This window comes from Ahaetulla prasina, chromosome 1 (assembly GCF_028640845.1).
Source record: "Ahaetulla prasina isolate Xishuangbanna chromosome 1, ASM2864084v1, whole genome shotgun sequence".
In the NCBI taxonomy this organism is placed as follows: Eukaryota; Metazoa; Chordata; class Lepidosauria; order Squamata; family Colubridae; genus Ahaetulla; species Ahaetulla prasina.
In genome coordinates, this window is record NC_080539.1 from 177513184 (window position 1) to 177532376 (window position 19193).

General features: G+C 35.8%; 1 protein-coding gene and 1 long non-coding RNA gene across 5 annotated transcripts in view; both read right to left on the reverse strand.

Moving 5' to 3' along the window:
• Nucleotides 1–19193, reverse strand: part of EHBP1 (EH domain binding protein 1) — a 285605-nt gene that overhangs the window by 129889 nt on the left and 136523 nt on the right. For all 4 annotated transcript variants that reach the window (XM_058182647.1, XM_058182659.1, XM_058182653.1 and 1 more), the window contains exon 10: nucleotides 14584–14773. In XM_058182647.1, the coding sequence (XP_058038630.1) occupies nucleotides 14584–14773 (190 nt within the window). The remainder of the gene's footprint in view (nucleotides 1–14583; nucleotides 14774–19193) is intronic.
• Nucleotides 3122–14570, reverse strand: LOC131198192 (uncharacterized). The gene is made up of 2 exons (XR_009155040.1): nucleotides 11105–14570; nucleotides 3122–5934 (listed from the first exon to the last, which is right to left on the reverse strand). It is a non-coding gene; the product is annotated as an uncharacterized LOC131198192 (long non-coding RNA).

Below are 19193 nucleotides of genomic sequence, written 5' to 3' on the forward strand. Positions count from 1 at the left end.
CAGCTTCAGAGGTTGGTTGAACATCCAATTGTTCTTCTAGGTCTTCTTGAGTCTGGGATGTGGTGTGTAGATGGTCCATGTCAAGTTGTTTGAGCAGCATCTTCTTGACTAAGCAGTATTCCAATATTTGAGGGGCTGCCACAAAGAAATGGGGATCAACCTATTTTTCAAAGTACCAGAGGGCAAGACAAGAAACAATGGATGGAAACTAATCAAGCAGAGAAGCAACCTAGAACTAAGGAGAAATTTCCTAATAATGAGAACAATTAACCAGTGGAATGGCTTCCCTTCAGAAGTTGTGGATGCTCCATCACTGGAGGCTTTTAAGAAGAGATTGGACAGCCATTTGCCTGGAATGGTATCGGGCAGTGTTGGCAAATCTTTTCGGCACTGAGTGCTGAAACGGGAGTGCGCACGAAGGCTGGAGACCAAAAGAGCACCAACCAGCTGATCTTCATGCGTGCATGCGCGCCAGAAGCCAGAAGAGCAGCTGCCTGGTGCACGTATGTGTGCCAGGCAGTTGCTCTTCCGGTTTCTAATGCTCCCACGTGTGTGAAGATCAACTGGCTGGCACGCCAGAACCTGGAACAGGAATAGGTGATGCCTTGCGTGCCTGGAGAGATATGTTCGCCATCACGGGTATAGGGTCTCCTGTATGAGTAAGGGGTTGGACCAGAAGATCTACAAGGTCCCTGATAACTCTATTATTCTGTTGTATTGAATAATATGTTGTTGCACAACTCTCAGTTAATATGGATGCAAGATTTCTGTCCATCCCCAGTTCTCTCATAGGTTCCATTAGATCTGTTGTTGTAGGTCCATCAATTCCAGGTTCTTTTGTGTTGTCTATATAAGGTTTGTTCCAGCAGCCCAAATGTCATCTGATTGTCCTGGTTCTCCAACATTTGATGTGGACATTGTTAATCTATGTGAGATCTGAGTTAGCATGATTCGTGTCACTCTCATATTTGAGGTAAGCATGCAAAGTGCTATGGAGTATTTGCTCAAGGATCCCTACTGGTACGATAAGTATCAGACAAGATTTGAACCTTGGTCACCGTTCTCAAAGGTGGTGTGTTAACCACTAAGCTATTCAAGTGTGTGTGTGTGTGTGTGTGTGTGTGTGTGTGTGTGTGTGTGTGTGTGTAAACTAGTCATTTGGCAAAAATCTTCACAACAAAGCATAGCCTATCCTGTAGCGAAGAGACTTTAAACTGCATGACATTGATGTTTTTCATTTTGAGATGTTGCTTTCATACTGCTTTTTATATTTTAATCTTTGGGAGAGTTGAAGCAAGATACTTTAAATCAATAAAGTATTTGCAATTGTTTGGTTAAATTGTTAAACGCTCCCACCTCCTGAAAGACTATTCAGTTAGAATATTTTTACTATTTATTGTATGTCACATTTATAAATAATTCCAAAGTTAAACTAAACTAATTTATGCTTTAACTTAAAGTGGCTACCAAAACAAATCTAATAACATTCTTAATCATTCTTCACTAGAAATTTGTGAAGCAAATCTGTTCCCTTCTCTTTTTTTTAAAATAAGGAATATTCAGAAAATTATGACTGATTTCTCAAAAAAAGACTGAAATAAAAATTGCTTTAAAAAAATTCAAATGGGAAATTTGTACATATAAAACAACCTATAAAATAAAATGAAAAAAACTACAAACCTGATAAACAAAAGGAACAGAACATACATTACGTAGATCTAGTTGTACCTGGTATCTAGGTATACCTGATTTATCTTTTAGGCTAGATTTATTTTTGTTCATTTGTTATTCACTTCCTGATGAAATTTTATTCATGTGTACGGCCCTCCCCTCTACAGCCACTTGCTTTAGGCAAGCTCGCATCAAGAATCCTCCCACGTTCAATGCCGGCTACATCTGTTGCTCTTTCCTATTGTTGAAAATTCCATCCTTAATCCTATTTGACTTTATTCATGCAAAGGTCATCCCGAATTCAACAAATGCAGGAGCGACAGCAAGCACACTGGTGAACACAGCTAAAAAGATGCTGTGGTAGAACATACAGCTAGCATGCTGGCACTCTCTCAGGAGCCCTTGACTCCATTATGCCGGCTTCCAATCCTCAAGGCTGAACTGCTGGAGAAAATGAAACGTAGTTCTTTTTGCATTTCATATACAAAATTCATTCAAAAAGTGTAGATTCTTCTTGTTTTTGGAAGACAGCATTTTTACTTTTCTTTTTTGCCCCCGAGTAGGAATATGTGGGCTTCTTCTAACTGTGTGTGCAAATATCTTGCACACAAAAGCAAGATATTTGAAAGATTAATTTAACTCTATTGGATTTCAAATACTGATCAGGTTGATTTTCAGGCTTGTTACTCCCCGCTGCACAAAAATCTCAAACCCAGACGATGGAATTAATTAATCCTGCTTTTAAAAAACCCTTTAAAAATAAAACTAAACAAGCTTTGCTCCAGTTTGGAATTGCTAATTTGTGAATAGAATAGAATAGAATAGAATAGAATAGATTTTTTTTTTATTGGCCAAGTGTGATTGGACACACAAGGAATTTGTCTTGGTGCATATGCTCTCGGTGTACATAAAAGAAAAGATAAGTTCGTAAAGAATCATAAGGTACAACACTTAATTATAATCATAGGGTACAAATAAGCAATCAAATCATATTAGGAAACAGTCAATATAAATTGTAAGGAATAATAATAATAATAATAATAATAATAATAATAATAATAATAATTTTATTTATTAGATCAAGATATTTAGAAAAGTGGATGAGAATAGATAACACCAGAAATTGAGATATTGAGGTTATCTTGCATTTTTTTTCCTCCTCTATTTTCCTGATTTAAAAAAAAAAACATAAATATGCGTATAAACTTATGTTATTAAGTTATTGCTCTTATGACAACTACCTGACAAATAAAACAGAAAAAAAACATTACTATCATTAACACAACTCCCAAAGACATTAACAGTTGTTTTAAGAGTGAGCTGAATTAAATATTTGAATTTGTTTATTTAACTTAATTTAACTTATTAATTTGGCTGAAATAGAAAAAATGTATATTTACCCATATTTTATTCTAAACCAAACAAACCCTGCCAACAGAAAAAAGCCAAACCCAGCCTTCAGGCAATGGGAAAAAACTCTTGACTGCTTTACCTACAGAGAAATATTTCACATGGGATGATTTATTGGCAGCTCAAAATGGTTTTAAAATGACAGTACAAGTGTTTAACAGGAATTATTTTAAAAACCCACTCCCAAAGCTCCCCTTTTGCCATAGCATTTAGTTGCTAGATTTATATCTTGTCCTTCCTCCAGGAACTCAAGGTGCCTTGCAATAGCATTTACCTCCTCCAAGATTTTCCCCACACTAACCCTGTAGGTTAACTTCTAGGGTGGATAGAAAAACGGTCTTGGACCTGGAGCTCCCCAGTCCTAGGCTAGTACACCAAATGACTGTAATCTATGATGCATCATCCAAATGTAGCATATTAAAATGTGGGAGTGAAGCAAAACTGTTGGAAATAATCACATTTTGCATCCACCCTGTTCTGTGGGTGAGTAGATGAAATGCCATCATCCTCTGTATCTTGTATAGAATTCAAGATAACAGAAGAGTTTCCAGAAAAATCATAGGCAATTGCATCCTAGTAAGCTGATTATTTTCTCAGGGTTTGTTAGTAAGTATGACTTCATTGCTTTCACTTGTACTCCAGCAGAAACACTTGACAAATGACCAAAGCTTTCAGTTCTATCCATAGAGACCCAAAACCCTTATATATTTTCATAATGTTGAACCCAGTGACAAAATAATCTCATTCCTCCTGAAGACACCTTCCTCTTCTGCCTTAGTTTCATATGCATGCCTTTTCCCTTTCTTCTGCATGCCTTGCTTTTCTTAAGAAACAAAGTGAACAATAAGAAATACTGTTGATTTCCAAGAACCACATGCAAGTTATTCAAATCTACATTTTAAAATACATATTGAGAAGGATGACGGATCAGTAATAAGATTAAAATAAAGCAATTTCCTATTAGTAATAGTCCCAGCCTAATTCAAATGATTTGATTTTATTAGAACACTATTTTCTGCTTTAGTCCTGTCATCCTATAGTTTATTTTCTTTCTTCTAGTCTTGGCTGAGTCATTAAGAAGAATAGGAAAGAGAGTTACAAGACCCTAATATGACATTTCTGCAGGTTCCAAAGGCAGAATAGCTTTGAAATACTCCTTGAAGAGGTTAAAATTATAATCTCTGGCTAGTAAACTCTAAGACAAGAAGTCTTTGAGAGCACTGTGCTTTTTAAAGGACCTATTTATGTTAACTCCTATTTTCTAATCCAGTTACTTCCAAGTTATAATTTAATATATGAGAAATGTAGCAGTCAATGGGAAAATAGCAACCTGAAACACACTTATCTAGAACAAGGTTCCACTGGAATTTGAACAAGCTCATGTTTTGTCTTCAGTTCATGAAATCCTCATTCGTACCAAAGACAGAATATAGTATTGAATATACTGCTTTTTCTTCTGAAGCTTTTATCAGCTGCTATGAGTCATGGAGATTTAAAATCCACTATCAATTATTGATGTCAGGGAAGTTGGCAGACAAAATATTTAAAAATTTTTTTACACCATTAGCTAAAAGTTCTCCATTTAATGTTCTATTATTTTTCTGGCTTGCAATAGAAATTGGTTAATAGTTTATGTTTTGTCTCTATTATATACATTTGAAATGTCTGTAAAAAAAAGAAAACTGAAATAAAATTCACTGAATATAATATCTACTAAACAATGTTGGGAACGAGTGAGTTAGATTCATCTTTCATGTTAGAAGGACTGATATACTAATGTGACATTCTGACCTAAATTTGCAACATCTTTTCTCGGAGCAATAAACCAGGATTAAAAATATCTCAGTAATTTTCCCAGACAGATAAAGATTGTAGCAAAATAAACCAGGGGTGAAATGCTCCCAGTTCGGACTGGATTGGCTGATTCGGTAGCGATGGTAGCGGGTGGCTTGGAGAACTGGTAGCAAAAATCCCTTCCCCAAATCGCCCGGTCCGCCCACTTGCTGCTTCTTTTAAAAAATGCTTTTAAAAGGTAAGGCTCTGATGATCACAGCTGAGCCATGTGATGGTCAGAGCCTTTTTTTTTTACTTTTAAAAGCATTTTTTACAACCTATGTGGCCGAATAGGTTGTAAAAAAATGCTTTTAAAAGTAAAAAAAAAAAAAGATTGCATGCCACAGCTGATTCCTCCCCCCGCACTGTTCTACTTACCCCATGCCTCCTTTGGCATGCACTGTATGCACCTTGCATTTGGTGCATGGTATGCACTGCCCACGTCCGCACGCAGCGTGCATGCATAGCCAGCCAACCGGTAGTAAACCGGTTCACATTTCACCACTGAAATAAACCCTGTCTTTCTACTTGTTGGCTGAGTTAGAAAACTAACTGGAGCTATCCTTGCCACTTTCTCTGTGATGGCCATCTCCCAACATCTTCCTTAAATTATTATCTGCAGATAAACCTGACTGAATATTCTCAAATTCTAATTCTGATGCATGGGTTAACTACTCAGTTTTGATAATTTAAAAGCTAGACTTCAACTTTGCTGAAAGAGTTGGCGTACAATTAATGTTCAAATCAAAGATAATACAATTTGGTCATAATTACAAAGATGGGAATGTGGTGGCTCACCAAGTTAGAATGCTGGGCTACCAATCGGCACGCACGTATTTGAGACCCATTGCTGCCATGGGGTGGGGTGAACTCCTATCACTTGCTCCATCTCCTGCCAACCCAGCAGTTTGAAAGCGGGCGACCATGAGTTTACTGGGGACCACTTCAGAGGGTAACTTCACAGGGACACAAAAAGAGCTCTCAGCTGGATGTGGGCAATGGTGATGACACTGGCAAATCCTTTCACCATGGAAAAAAAACATTACACAGATTGGCTTAGCCTAGCAGATAATACATATTTCATATGGTTTAACTTGCTGCTATCTGAGTGCTAAAGGCGGCAATTTATATTTTGCCAGAAAGCTGCAATAGATATAGGTCTATTGGGATCAACATTCAAAATGTTGGTTATAACCAGTAGAGCTCTTCATGACTTGGGAACAGGCTGCTTGAAAAATCAACCTCTCACATATGAGCCTCATTAGCTTTCCTCTTCTGTAATAAAAACTGTTCTGTTGGTCAACAAGAATTAAAAATAGGTCTAGTTTATGGTCCTCACTTTCTCTGTCATCTGTCACTTGCCAGACAAACCAGTCTATTATTTTTTTTAGATAGCTTTTAAAATCGAAATAGCCTGAATTTAGTGGTTGTGGTTTGTGTCTTTCTTATTGGTGCATTTTAATTGATGTACAGTATCGGTAACTGACCTTTTAATTATGTATGAATTGCTGCAGTCTGAATTTTAATTAATCTTTTATTGCTAGCTGTCTTGAATTCTACTTTTAATAAGGATATAACTTTAAATAATCACTAAATTGTAAACCTGAAAATATTTTATCTCATTCATAAATTTTACATTAAAAGAAAATATAAAACATATTTTACATGGGGAATGGAAGGATTTATATTCCCTGCAGTCATCTATATATTATATTGTATTGTATTGTATTGTATTGTATTGTATTGTATTGTATTGTATTGTATTGTATTGTATTGTATTGTATTATATATTATATTATATTATATTATATTATATTATATTATATTATATTATATTATATTATATTATATTATATTATATTATATTATATTATATTATATTATATTATATTATATTATATTATATTATATTATATTATATTATATTATATTATATGTTACGTTACGTTATTTGTGTTGTGTTGTGTTGTGTTGTATTATTTTATATTATTGTCAGGGTTCCAGAAGAACCCAACTCTAATCAAACACTCCAAGACAGGCATTATCTTCCATTTATTAGAGTAGGTATACTGGCACATCTGGGAAAACCCAAATCTGAAAGTTTGTTTGTTTTGTTTGTTTTGTTTACATTTATACCCCGCCCTTCTCCGAAGACTCAGGGCGGCTTACAGTGTATAAGGCAATAGTCTCATTCTATTTGTATATTTTTACAAAGTCAACTTATTGCCCCCCCCAACAATCTGGGTCCTCATTTTACCTACCTTATAAAGGATGGAAGGCTGAGTCAACCTTGGGCCGGGCTCGAACCTGCAGTAATTGCAGGCTACTGTGTTCTTAATAACAGGCTTTACCAGCGTGAGCTAAACCGGCCCCTAGTTCCGGGGTTTCCATCAGTAATTCAAAATCCCAAATCCAGCCCCTGCACCCATCAGTCTATCACATGGCCCAATCACCATCCGCCCCAACTTGAGCCATCACTGCAACCACTCCTCCTCCAGATGCAGGAACACTATGGCCTTGACTAAAGGGAAGAATGCTATTATGTCTAACTACACTCTACAAAATCCCCCCTCCTACTTTCCCAAGCAGGAAACCAACCAACCCACAGCAAGCTGTTCCAAAGGAGGGAGACCTACAAGGAAAGCCTGCTCTGATGAATACCAGAGAGGTGCAATACCAATAAGAGGTAGATGCAATCTGAACCAAGAATGCACAGCCCTAATATCTAGTATAAGTTGAAATAGGAGAGCCATATTAGTTTATGCCATGGGTGAAATCCAGCAGGTTCTGACAGGTTCTCGAGAACCGGTAGTGGTAATTTAGTCAGAAATGGTACTGGAAACCCATGATAAATGTTTAGGGTAAATGTATCTCTTAATATTTGGTGATGAAGAATGATCAGCTGCAAGTATTATTTAAAGCCCTCTAAATGTTGTGTTCAAATTTATCTTACCCAAATGAAAAAATACTGTTGGTGGAGTCCTCCAAAAAATGGTGTGCCAAGGGGATGCTTTGTCTGGTGCTCCCCAGATTTGAACAGAAGCAACCAGGAATGACCGAAGATGGCCCTTGGATGACCATATACTTGCCTGAGAAGAGGAATATAAATGATTGCAGTTCCTGGTAAGAACGATTGGAGGACCGAGTCTCCACCTTTTCCTGTGTTTTATTTTAAAGGTGGGCCTAAGTTTTAAACATCATATTTTGAACTTTTTTCCTTTTGATTTGGATGAAAATCTTCAGATCAGCAAATGCTGTGGAGATCTTCACAATAGAGAACTATGATTTTGGGAATGAGATGCAATTGTTTGGAAAGATCCCAGTTATAATTTTAAGGAAAAGTTTTATTGTTAAGACTCAGTGGGAGATATTTCATCCTGGACAGATCAGAGATAATGACTGCAGTGATTTATGGTAGATTAGAAGCCATTATGGATATTTTATGTTGTGTGAAATATAGTAATAGATTGTTAACAGAGGTCTTTGAAGTGTAGTTTTGTTGCTGGGTTTACCTGTTAACTGGTTTTTTTTACAGTAATTAGAAGATAAGTCAAATTATCTGGGCAAATAGAGATGCAGAAGTTTATAAAGTATAGATCTGTTTTGCAAGGGGGGGGGACTATTATTTTTGAAATATATTTATTTATCAGTATTTAATTGGGGGGACAATATATATGTATGGCTTTTTATGCACTTTTTTGTCATATTTAGTTTTTGCTTTCTTGTTATTTTTCTCCTTTTGTACTGAAATTTGTATTTTAACTTAGGAAATAAAAAAAAATATTTTAAAAATTACAACTGAGAAATTCAAACATAGACAGTTTGAGACCTAGCCAAAAACTTGCTGAATTTAAGAAATGCTTGTTTTTTCCTTTAAAAGAAAAACTTTTCAGCCATCCACTTTTTTTAAAAAATGTGCTCAAATCAAATGGGATGCTTTAATCACCTTGGGGTTATGATTATTAGACAGTTGCAAGTCTTTGATGATTGGTATCTCTCTTATATATCAAAGTATACCATATTTCTAGGTTGATGATCTGATTAACTTTACAAACTTCTAAAATTATGGTTAGATTTCACATCAATATGAATTACAGTTTCGGTTGTACAAGAAAATTAAATCTTATTATACTATGCTAAATCAAAATCACATAATCTGACCGCAATTTAATATCCTTGATAAAAATAATTTTAAAAAGTCCAGCATTAGTACTAATGTTATCCTAAAACAATTTTTATATTTTCATAGAATGTTTTTAAAACTCAATGGCAAACTTTATTAATAATATTGATTGCTGTATTACCTTACAAATTTGCTTTCATATGTTGCATGTACTGTAGAACATATTGTTTCTCATACAAATTAGTAGGATGTTCTTCCTTTTGAACTTGCTTACTAAAAATTATAATTAAACTTCGATGAACATATTATATATGTCAGTGATGGCTAACCTTTTTGCCATCATGTGCCAGGATGGGGGGGAAGGTTAGCGCGCGTGTGTGCCCACACCCATAATGCGCCCTGCCCCATAAATGTGCGCGCAACCCCCCTCCGCCCCGCTCCTGGCACGCGATGGCCTGGTAGGCCCGTTTTTCTTTCTCACCTGGCTCCAGATCCTCTCTATGCATCTGGGGAGGGTGAAAACAGCCTTCCCCACCCCCTCAGAGGCTCTCCAGAGGCCCAAAACAGCTCGTTTCCCAACTTCCAGTTGGACAGGAAGTGACATTTTTTGCAGTACTTAGCTCCAGAGACTCTCTAGGAGACCCACCTCCTAATCAGCTGGGACTCAGGAGGCAGAGAATAGATGGGGGTGGGACCAGTCAGAGGTGGTATTTACCGGTTCTCTACTCAAAATTTCCACTACCAGTTCTTCAGAGCTGGTCAAAACCTGCTGAAACCCATCTCTGGGCCAGAAGGCCCAGAAATTAGCTGGCTTGCGAGCACATGCATGCCAGAGATGAGTTGGCATGCCCACTGATATGGCTATGCGTGCCACCAGTGGCACACGTGCCATAGGTTCGCTATCACGATTATATGTGATAAAGACCTGTTTTTTCCAAGAACATAAAGCAACCTTAAAGGTGACACAGAAAAGCTGTACTGGACTTTATTTAGCAATTAGATTTCTTTCTCACAAAATATTTGAAGAGATAAGTTACTTTTAAAGAAGAGGAGCATAAATAAAACATTAAATTGATGTCCAATAAGAAAAGTCAAACTAAATCTAAGATACAACAAATTAGAGGGAAATATGTGGGTTATGTCAGTAATAAAAAGGTACATAGCAAATCCATGTATAGCTCAATGCATGCAAATTTTATCGGAAACTACATGTACTATCCCATCAAATGTTCTGAGAAGAATGAAAAGCAATTATCTGGCATACATATCTATTATTGTTGGGTAATAATTTCATTTATAATTTCACAAGAGACTGCAATATTAAGCCATTGGAACATTTTACTATTAAAAGATTGTTACGCATATATATAATATATTCTGCTTAACCTAATTCCAAAGAGCGTAACAAAAAAATGGAATCTGCTGAAAATTAGAATTATTTGGCCAAACCATGTTGTCAAATTGCAAAATGGCTAACTTATTATGAAAGATGTACTTATTTTTATGTTGTTCTATAAATGGAGAGTATTATAGCACCTGAATAAAGTCACAGATTCTTATTGTATCATCATTGGCTTAAGGAATCCATTGTCACAAAACATAATGCTGGTTATTAGCTTTTATGGCTTTACTGTATTCTTTACAATATTCCCAAAGAAAAGACTACTTAATTAAGGGCCTTTAATAGGCAACTATTAAGTTCATTGGCTATGTATTTCTGAACAGTAGGTATTAGATGGCAATCCACAGAAAATAGCTCTGAATACTTATTTTGTCATTTCTGTTTTGGATGCCAGTGTTTGACTGAGGAGACATCTTTTTATGCCTCTACAACATATTAAAAACATCTCTCAGTGGTCAAATACAGGGGTGGGCTTCAAAAATTTTAGCAAGGGGTTCTCTGCCCAGTTGCTGGGTGGGTGTGGACATGGTGGGCGTGGCCTAGTCGGCCTCCTACACCATGGCGGGGGGCGTTTTTGCCCTCCCCAGACTCTGGAGGCCCTTCCCGAACTTCCATTAGGCCTGTTTTTCACCCTCCCCGAGCCTCTGCGTACACTCTGCGCTTACCTGCATCCAAAATGTGTCGTGTGGTGACTCCTGGGAGGAGAGGGGCGGGAGAGGCCAGGCAGGAGTGGGATTTGGGGGTTCTCCGAACTGCACAGAATCTTAGCTAGAGGTTCTCCCGAACCCTTGCGAACCCCTAGCAGCCCACCCCTAGTCACACAGAAAAATAGAATATAAAATAAATAAAATATGTATTTATGGGAGTCAACCATGAGCTACAAATGTTCTCTTCTATTGATATTTATTTCTATTCTATACATTTCTAGGTGACTTATATGGATATCAGAACCATTTTTATCATGGATATGGTAAAATCATATATCAAGATATATTCCATATTAATATTTGTAGAATAAAAGCTTCTTAAAATCAACACATAGATTTCTTAAATGGAGGAAGATGAATTAGAGATAATGGTTGGAGAGGGATAGGAAAAGGAATCACATTGTGCAAACAATTCTTTATTTTAAAAAATTGCTAAAACCTAGGCTGGGAGGGACATGATGACTACAGCAAGAATTAAGTTATTCTATTTTTAAACTATTTCAAGTCTAGTAGTTAGATGCTGATGTGATAGCATGATTGAGACCAGTCCTCAAGAAATGAAATGGCAAACACTGTATTCACATATATCACTTTCTACGTTTTGTAGAGCTTCATAGCTGCTATACAAGAACATAAGAGTTGCACATAAGAGAGTAAGTATAATATGGAAGACTATTTAGAATGCAGTAGATTAGAACTGCCTTATTGAGGGAAGAATATGAAATTACATGTAATTATATGCAAGAAATTTTATGTAAATAGAAAGCATAAACACCAGAAATAAATATGTACCAAATAGGTTTTCCCTATCCCAGATAATATTCACAAATTGTCTCTTTCCCACCCACATTTGTAAACAGGAGAATAGTCATGCATAATAAATAGAGATGTTCTCTGAATGAAATGGGAAAGATGGAATAAAGTGGGGTATTGATATTCTGCTCGATCTTAGCCAAAAGGCTGAGAATTGGGTATTAACAATTGCTTAGCTCCATTTATTCATAGAAAACCTATTTAGGATTTGATCAGGTAACCTTCTTCCGTTTCCATTGGGAAACTCAACCCAAACTAGATTTGGAGTAAAGGATAGTGGCTATGGACCCTGAATCAATTAAATAAGAAGATTAAAAGACACCCACACCACATACAACTTGTCATGCATCTTCACAAGTCGTTTCTTTCCTATCCTGAATTTAAGTGTCAGCATCTTATCTGAACTTTCGACCAAATTGGTCTGTTTGTTAATCTAAATCAAAAACCAAGTAAGATGCTTCAGTCTTATCACAGAAACTCGACTGCAAAGAAACCTAAGCTTATGTGCTCAAATACAGCAAGTTTTAAAAGTGCAATTCTACACTCTGCTTGCCAGGCCTCCTTTCTCTGTATTTTGTTCTGCTGATAAAAAACACTCCCCAGGGAAGCTTCTGGTATCAAACTCTTTCTACCTTGTTTGAGAGAATTGAGGCCCTTGAGGGACAGGGGTTCATCAGCAACTCTTCTGCCTAATTAAGTAGCAGTTTGATAGATGTGACAAGGACTCCCATTCAGCTCTTAACTGAAATGATGATATCTAAAATACACCGCTCTTAAAAACAGCTACAGGTTTTTAAAAAGGGTCTGGAAGCCATGGCGAAAGATGTCCCCCCCCCCACACCCCCCACATCTCCTTTTTTGCCTTAAAATGAAAAGCACAATCATGCAAGGAAGATTACAGAGAAAAGGTTAGGTCAAAGAAAAAAAATGGGATTCTTGTGTGCTATTTATTCATTTTTTGCAATATTATTGCATGCAATTTGCACTTCAGGCTGGTAAGTTATGAATCAAAGATAGAACTATTAAGCTTGTGCTATTTCTTGTTATTTGAAAAACAATGAAGGAATTAGCAACGTGACTAATTTCCAAATATTTATCTACTCTAGGTTTGCCCATTGTGAACTAGGTATCACAATGACATGCAAAACATGTTTACTATTGTTTAAAAGTAAAGGGTTCTTTATTAATAACACCTTTTTTCCTCCCTCACACACAACAGTCTTTGGAAAGGAAAGAAGCAATTGTTCAATTGAATTAAATTGTTCAATAGAACATATACTCTTGTGCTTCCACGCTAGATGTACTTGAAAAAAAACTTTTAGGCATTAATTAATATACCTAAGTCCAGCAAATTCACAGAGCAGAAGAAACAGAAACACACCATTTTGTTCAAAAAGAATGAATCATCATACTGCAGACAGGCTGAATTAGAATTAAAGAAAGCTATTGACGTTTTTAATGGTTTTATCTGGGAAAAGAGCAAGCTTATCTAAGGTAAAAAAATATAAAGACAGAATTACTAAATGGGTCGGATCCAGACTTTGATTCTCCTGGCATGATCATCATTGAAGCAGAATTCTCCAAGGGAAAGTTTCCATCCAGAAGCCTGTGCTTCCTAAATCTCCCTGAAGAGTCGGAGAGGGCTGTAAAAGTTGCCTCCTTCCTTTCTGCTCAGATAATTCCTATGCTAATTCTAAGGTTTTCCATAAATTGGAGCCTTTACATTTGCAGGACAAAGTCCACATCAGATCCAATGTTATTCTATAGGCATTAGGCAACATTCCAAGTTGTTTAACAATTTGGATTCTGCAAATAAAAGTTGTATGTAAAACCTATCTCTAATATTGTTGCTGTTTCTTAACAGGTTTTCTAACATGAATGCATCAACATTTGTTAAAATAATGATATTTTAAAACTAAATTTATTTCCCAATATGATATGATTTAGATGATAGTAATTTCTTACACTGGGGACACTGATTATTTACCCTTGCTCTGAAAGTCTACTCATTTGTGAAAAAATCAAACAACTTTTTAAAATTGTTACAAGAACAATTCAGAATAATTTTACTTTGAAATAAAATACTTTGAAGTAAAATACTTTGCTTGGTGGAATTTAATCCTTGGTTAGCATACATAAGATTATAGTCATCGTGCTTCAAATTCTGGGCTGTATAATCTGCATTTCATTGCATTTCTTTGAGATATTGTCATTTATTTCAAAGGGTTTAATGTCGTTTTCAAGATTTGCAATTGAATAAAATACAAATTCCAGTACGTTTTGAATTTTGTGCTAGACTTGATGGCAAAACAAACAAACAAATAAAAATAGAGGGGAAGTACTGTTTCTGAGCACAAAAAAGTCTGATTGCATAGATCTAGTTTGCAGCCTGCCTGGGGGGAAAAAAAACCTCTGCAATGGTTTGGAGACCAGCCCTCCTGTCTAGAAATTCCTTTGGTTGTGTCACTGCACATTTCAAAATCTTGGTTCTGCCCCTTGTGAATGAAATAAGTGAAGATAAGTGGAGGATGTATAGCCAAAACTATATGCATTAACTGGGTTGCCAATATGTGCAATAGAAGAAGAGGGATTTTAGCAAAGACTTCTGACAAGGCAGTACACACCTTAGGAGAAGAGGAAAGCTCTTTCACTGCATGAATAGCTGACATGTTCTCACTTGCTTCTCTTTCCATCTTGGGTGAGAGAATTGGTGGTTCCGGAGCTTTTCTTTTCATCTTCCTTTCTCTTTCTTGCATTGAAGTAACTTGATCATTTAAAGTCGAACTTGCTTTGGGTTCATAAAAGGGATTGGATCTAATTGAAAGAACGGAAACAAATTTATTTGCTATCTCGGTATTTTTAATGGCATTCCTGAAAGTAATCCGTTTGTACTAAATTGCAATCAATATAGTTTAATTTTAAAAAAGACACACATAGATACAAAAGACCTGCTCTTTATGCTACTAGTTCCTCTGCCCCAAATAAACTGATGAGAGATATGTTTGTGTAGTTAGGTATAAATAATGCCTTAGGTCAACAAATCTGTGGTCACCATTTTAAAAAAAAACTTTATTGGGAGTAAAATGGATTCATAGAGGCTTTATATATATTAAGTAGCACCACTTATGTCTAAAGGCCGAGATTTAATGCGGTAAAAATAATAAGTTTTCTAACGCTTCATTTTATTTGTATAGTAACAATCAAGGTAATACAAACTGATAATGCTGACTATACCAACATAAAACCTCCTTTTTTGTCCAAATGTTGTCTAGCGTACAAAGCCTGTAAAAGGAAAAGCAACATTGGAATGAATTTTCACATTTAGCAAGTTAGCTACTCTAGCAATTTGACAAGGAATATACAAATTATATATACAGTCTATAATTTTTTTTAGAGATTGGAGATACAGGAAATACTGTTTACTGAAATCACAAGTTGTCTTAAGCAAACAACAATAACAATAAGCCAACTTTATGAATGGATATTTCTTAAAACCATGTACTTACAGTGTCTTACATTAATTGTTCACAACTCATTCTGTTATAACCCAGAGAGAAGATGTATATATGAGGTACTTAATCATTTCATGAATTATCATACTTCTGGTATCAAAGTTCTTGATTAAAATAAAATAAAAATTGGGGTTTTTTTATATGTTTGATTTTGAATCAAGTTATAAAAGTCTGGCTTAGTATATTGATAAATGCTCCCAAGTAGGCATTTGAACAGAAAGAGGATGCTATTAAATCTGTAGAAATTACATTTTTTCTTCATCCTGAACAAGTTAGTACATTCCAGGTAAAACACTGGCCTGCAGCTATTCTCCATGCTTATTTCTGATGATATTCCAGAGAGTATCCAAAAGCATTCTTTGGATTAAAGCCAATATTAGCGGCTGATACTTCCCTTTCAATCATAGAGCAGATAGATAGATAGATAGATAGATAGATAGATAGATAGATAGATAGATAGATAGATAGATAGATATAGATAGAGAAACAGACAGAGAGAACTAAAAAGCCAGGTTGAAGAAGGAGCCTGGCAGGTGCCAAGGAAGGCTCTGAAAGCACAGGGTGTCCCTGCCAGAGGCTCCAGATAGACAGCATTTCAGAATTTGGATTTAAATCCACTGCTTCTGTGTTTATAGAAAAGCTTTTGAAGCAGCCTAAGCTTCTTTAAACAAAAAACAAAAAAAGGTCATTTTGATGGATTATTTCGTCCCTCCACTCATGCAAATCTGATCCAGAGAACTGAGAACTTTGTAGCAAATTCTTTCATAGCTGCACTGTTTTAGAAGAGGCTTTAGTAATATCTCTATCAAAGATCATTTGGAATTTTATTTTCAGATAATTTTATTTATGAGTCTAAATTTGTATCCTCTTTTAATGATATAATTTGACTTTATGAAATTCCATTTTCAAGAGATCCACATGCTACTAAATGCATTCACGGTGATCTTGGCCTGCAGTTTGGATAATTTTCTAACAGATTACCTTTTAATTGTATGAGTTTGGATTTGTATTTATTTTCTCTAGCACGCAAATGCTTAATTTTATTGTTGTTCTCCTAATTCAATCTCAAAAGCACTCTGAATGGTTTGGATTTTGAGTTAGATAAGTAGGATATAAATAAGGATGTTAATGCATTTACTACCATTCTGTGGCTTGTGATTTCTTTTATAACCAGGAAGAACCATCCATTGGAACAAATCTATAGTAAGTAATTCTCTGAGGAGTCAAGTTTGCTAATTATATAATTAGATTTCTGGAAAAAGAGGAAAGGCTTTAAAGCAAATATAAAACCTAACTGCATTCATAAACTACTGTACAGCAGAGTTGTTTTGTCCTTGTTTATTACAGACAGAAGATGTGGATCTAGTTGAATGAAAGAAATAACTGAGAGGAAAATAACCAGGTTGCAAAGTGAATGCACCTTTGAGGTGTTCTCACTTCAGTGCTCATCAAATGCAAAAAACATAAACAAAATCAAAGCTCAGAGTGGTGGCAAAATAAACAGTGGAGACGTGCATGACAAAAGGTAAAGGTAGAAAATGAATGGCACTCCATTTAGAAGAGAAAACTCAAGAATGTCTGTCAATCATTTAATTTTGCTAACAAGCTTGTTAAGCTGTCCTCAAACAGAGCAAATTCAAAGCAGGGTGAAATTCATGATGAGAAAAGATAAGAACAAGGACAATGCATTATACATGGGATGTTACAGAGTTTTCTTTTGTTCTAAAAGTTATTTTCGTGTGTGGACATTTAACAAACACAGCATGTTTTGATAGCAAACTATCTGACCCCCTACGGCCTTGGAAACAAAGATTCAACATCTGTCAGAGATTACCCTATATCTAATGTAAGTGAGTAATGAGTAAGCTGCTCATAGTTACAGGATCTTCTTTCCTATCTTTTGCACAAGCACATATTTATTTTTAAGAAAATAAACTTTTCCTAAGTTTCTTTAAAATTTCTCATATTTCCATATCTCACCCACATTTAAGTTAGTTCATTTTAAATACAATTTAGAAACACACTCTATTTAGTATTATCATATATGAAACCTAGTTTCTCCAAAGGTGTTCAAAATATATTTAATTACCTATGTCCTTAATGTTTAAATAACTTATTTATTCTGAGTTGTTTCTGCATAAGAGATGTCCTCTTTATCCAAGATTATGTTGCAGTTACTTAAGAAGAAATACTCTTGTCCAGAAATTTGTGCAACTGTGCAAAATGTGATCATGACTTTCACTAAATTATATTTATGCTAAGTTCATTTGAATAGTTAATTGTGAAGAAAGAAGTATGAACTTGAGCTAAGATATCCACAAAATAGCAAAAGCAGTATTAAAATGCATTATTTTTCCAGATCTTTATTTGTTCTGGAAAGTAAGGGCAATTTGAGCAGAATTTCACATGAAATGGAAGCATTCACACGGAAGCATCTTCAGACAACACTGGTTCCCTCGGCTAGAAAATAGAGATGAGCACCATCCTCTAGACTAGAATCAGACAGGACTGGACAGGGGAAACCTTTACCCTTTTTAAAATGTTAGTAGTAGTCTTTACTTTATAATCAGCTGTTCAATGAAAGCTACAAAGGCCTCAGAAAGAGTGCTTCACAGCCCATAAAGCACTTCCGGCCACTGTAAAACATCACATACACACCCTGGCACCATGGTCACATTAACGTATTTTGAGCCCTTGGCAATTGGCTCACATTTGGTTGTAGCTTCCCATGATCACATGACTGTAATCAATCATTACAATTTTTTTTGTCCATTTCTAGCGGTTTTTGCTAGTTTCAGGGAAAAATATTGATTTGGGAAAATGGATTTGCTTAAAAATCATGTGACTCACTTAAGAGCCACATAATTCGGATTTATGACTCTGCAATTTGCTTAACAACTACTGTAATAATGGTAAAAAAATTGGGTCTGGTCATGTAGGTGCCTCAACCTATAACCACGACAACTTACAACAAAATATTCTGGTCCCAACTATGATCGTAAGTCAAGCCCTACATTTCTGGTACATGAAAGCTAGGAAAATAAAACTGGACTCCCTGGGAGCTGAATATGGCAAAAAGAATACTATGGGATAGGGAAGGTAAGTCAGACAAATTTTGCTCTCTCTTGTGGAAAACTCTTTGGTAGAGACCTCTGGAATCATGATGAACAACTTATGTACATTTAGTATATTTGTTTTCTGAACCAGCTGTAATGAAGGAAAACCTAAAGAGAGTGAAAGCTCAATACATCCACCTAAAGCAGAGGTGCTATTCAGCAGGTTCTGACAAGTTCTAGAGAACTGGTAGCCGAAATTTTGAAAAGTTCGGAGAACCGGCAAATACCACCTCTAGCTGGCCCCCAAGTGGGGTGGGAATGGAGATTTTGCAGTATTCCTCTCCTGGAGTGGGGAGGGAATGGAGAATTTGCAGGATATTTCCCCTGCCATGCCCACCAAGCCACACCCACTAAGCCAGTGGTAAAAAAATTTGAATCCCACCACTAACTGAAAGGTACAATGACATCCCTTCTAGATAATGCCTGTTTTTTACATTTTCTGATTCAATGTGACTTACAGAAGCTGGTTTAAAAAATTTGGTTCAGAAGACAAAAACTAATGTGACTTAATGGCAAATTCTCATGTCACAGAACGATGGAATTTTAAGTTAAAAGTGTTTACCACAAAGAAAACAGAAATACTACTTTAAAATGTCTTTACAATAC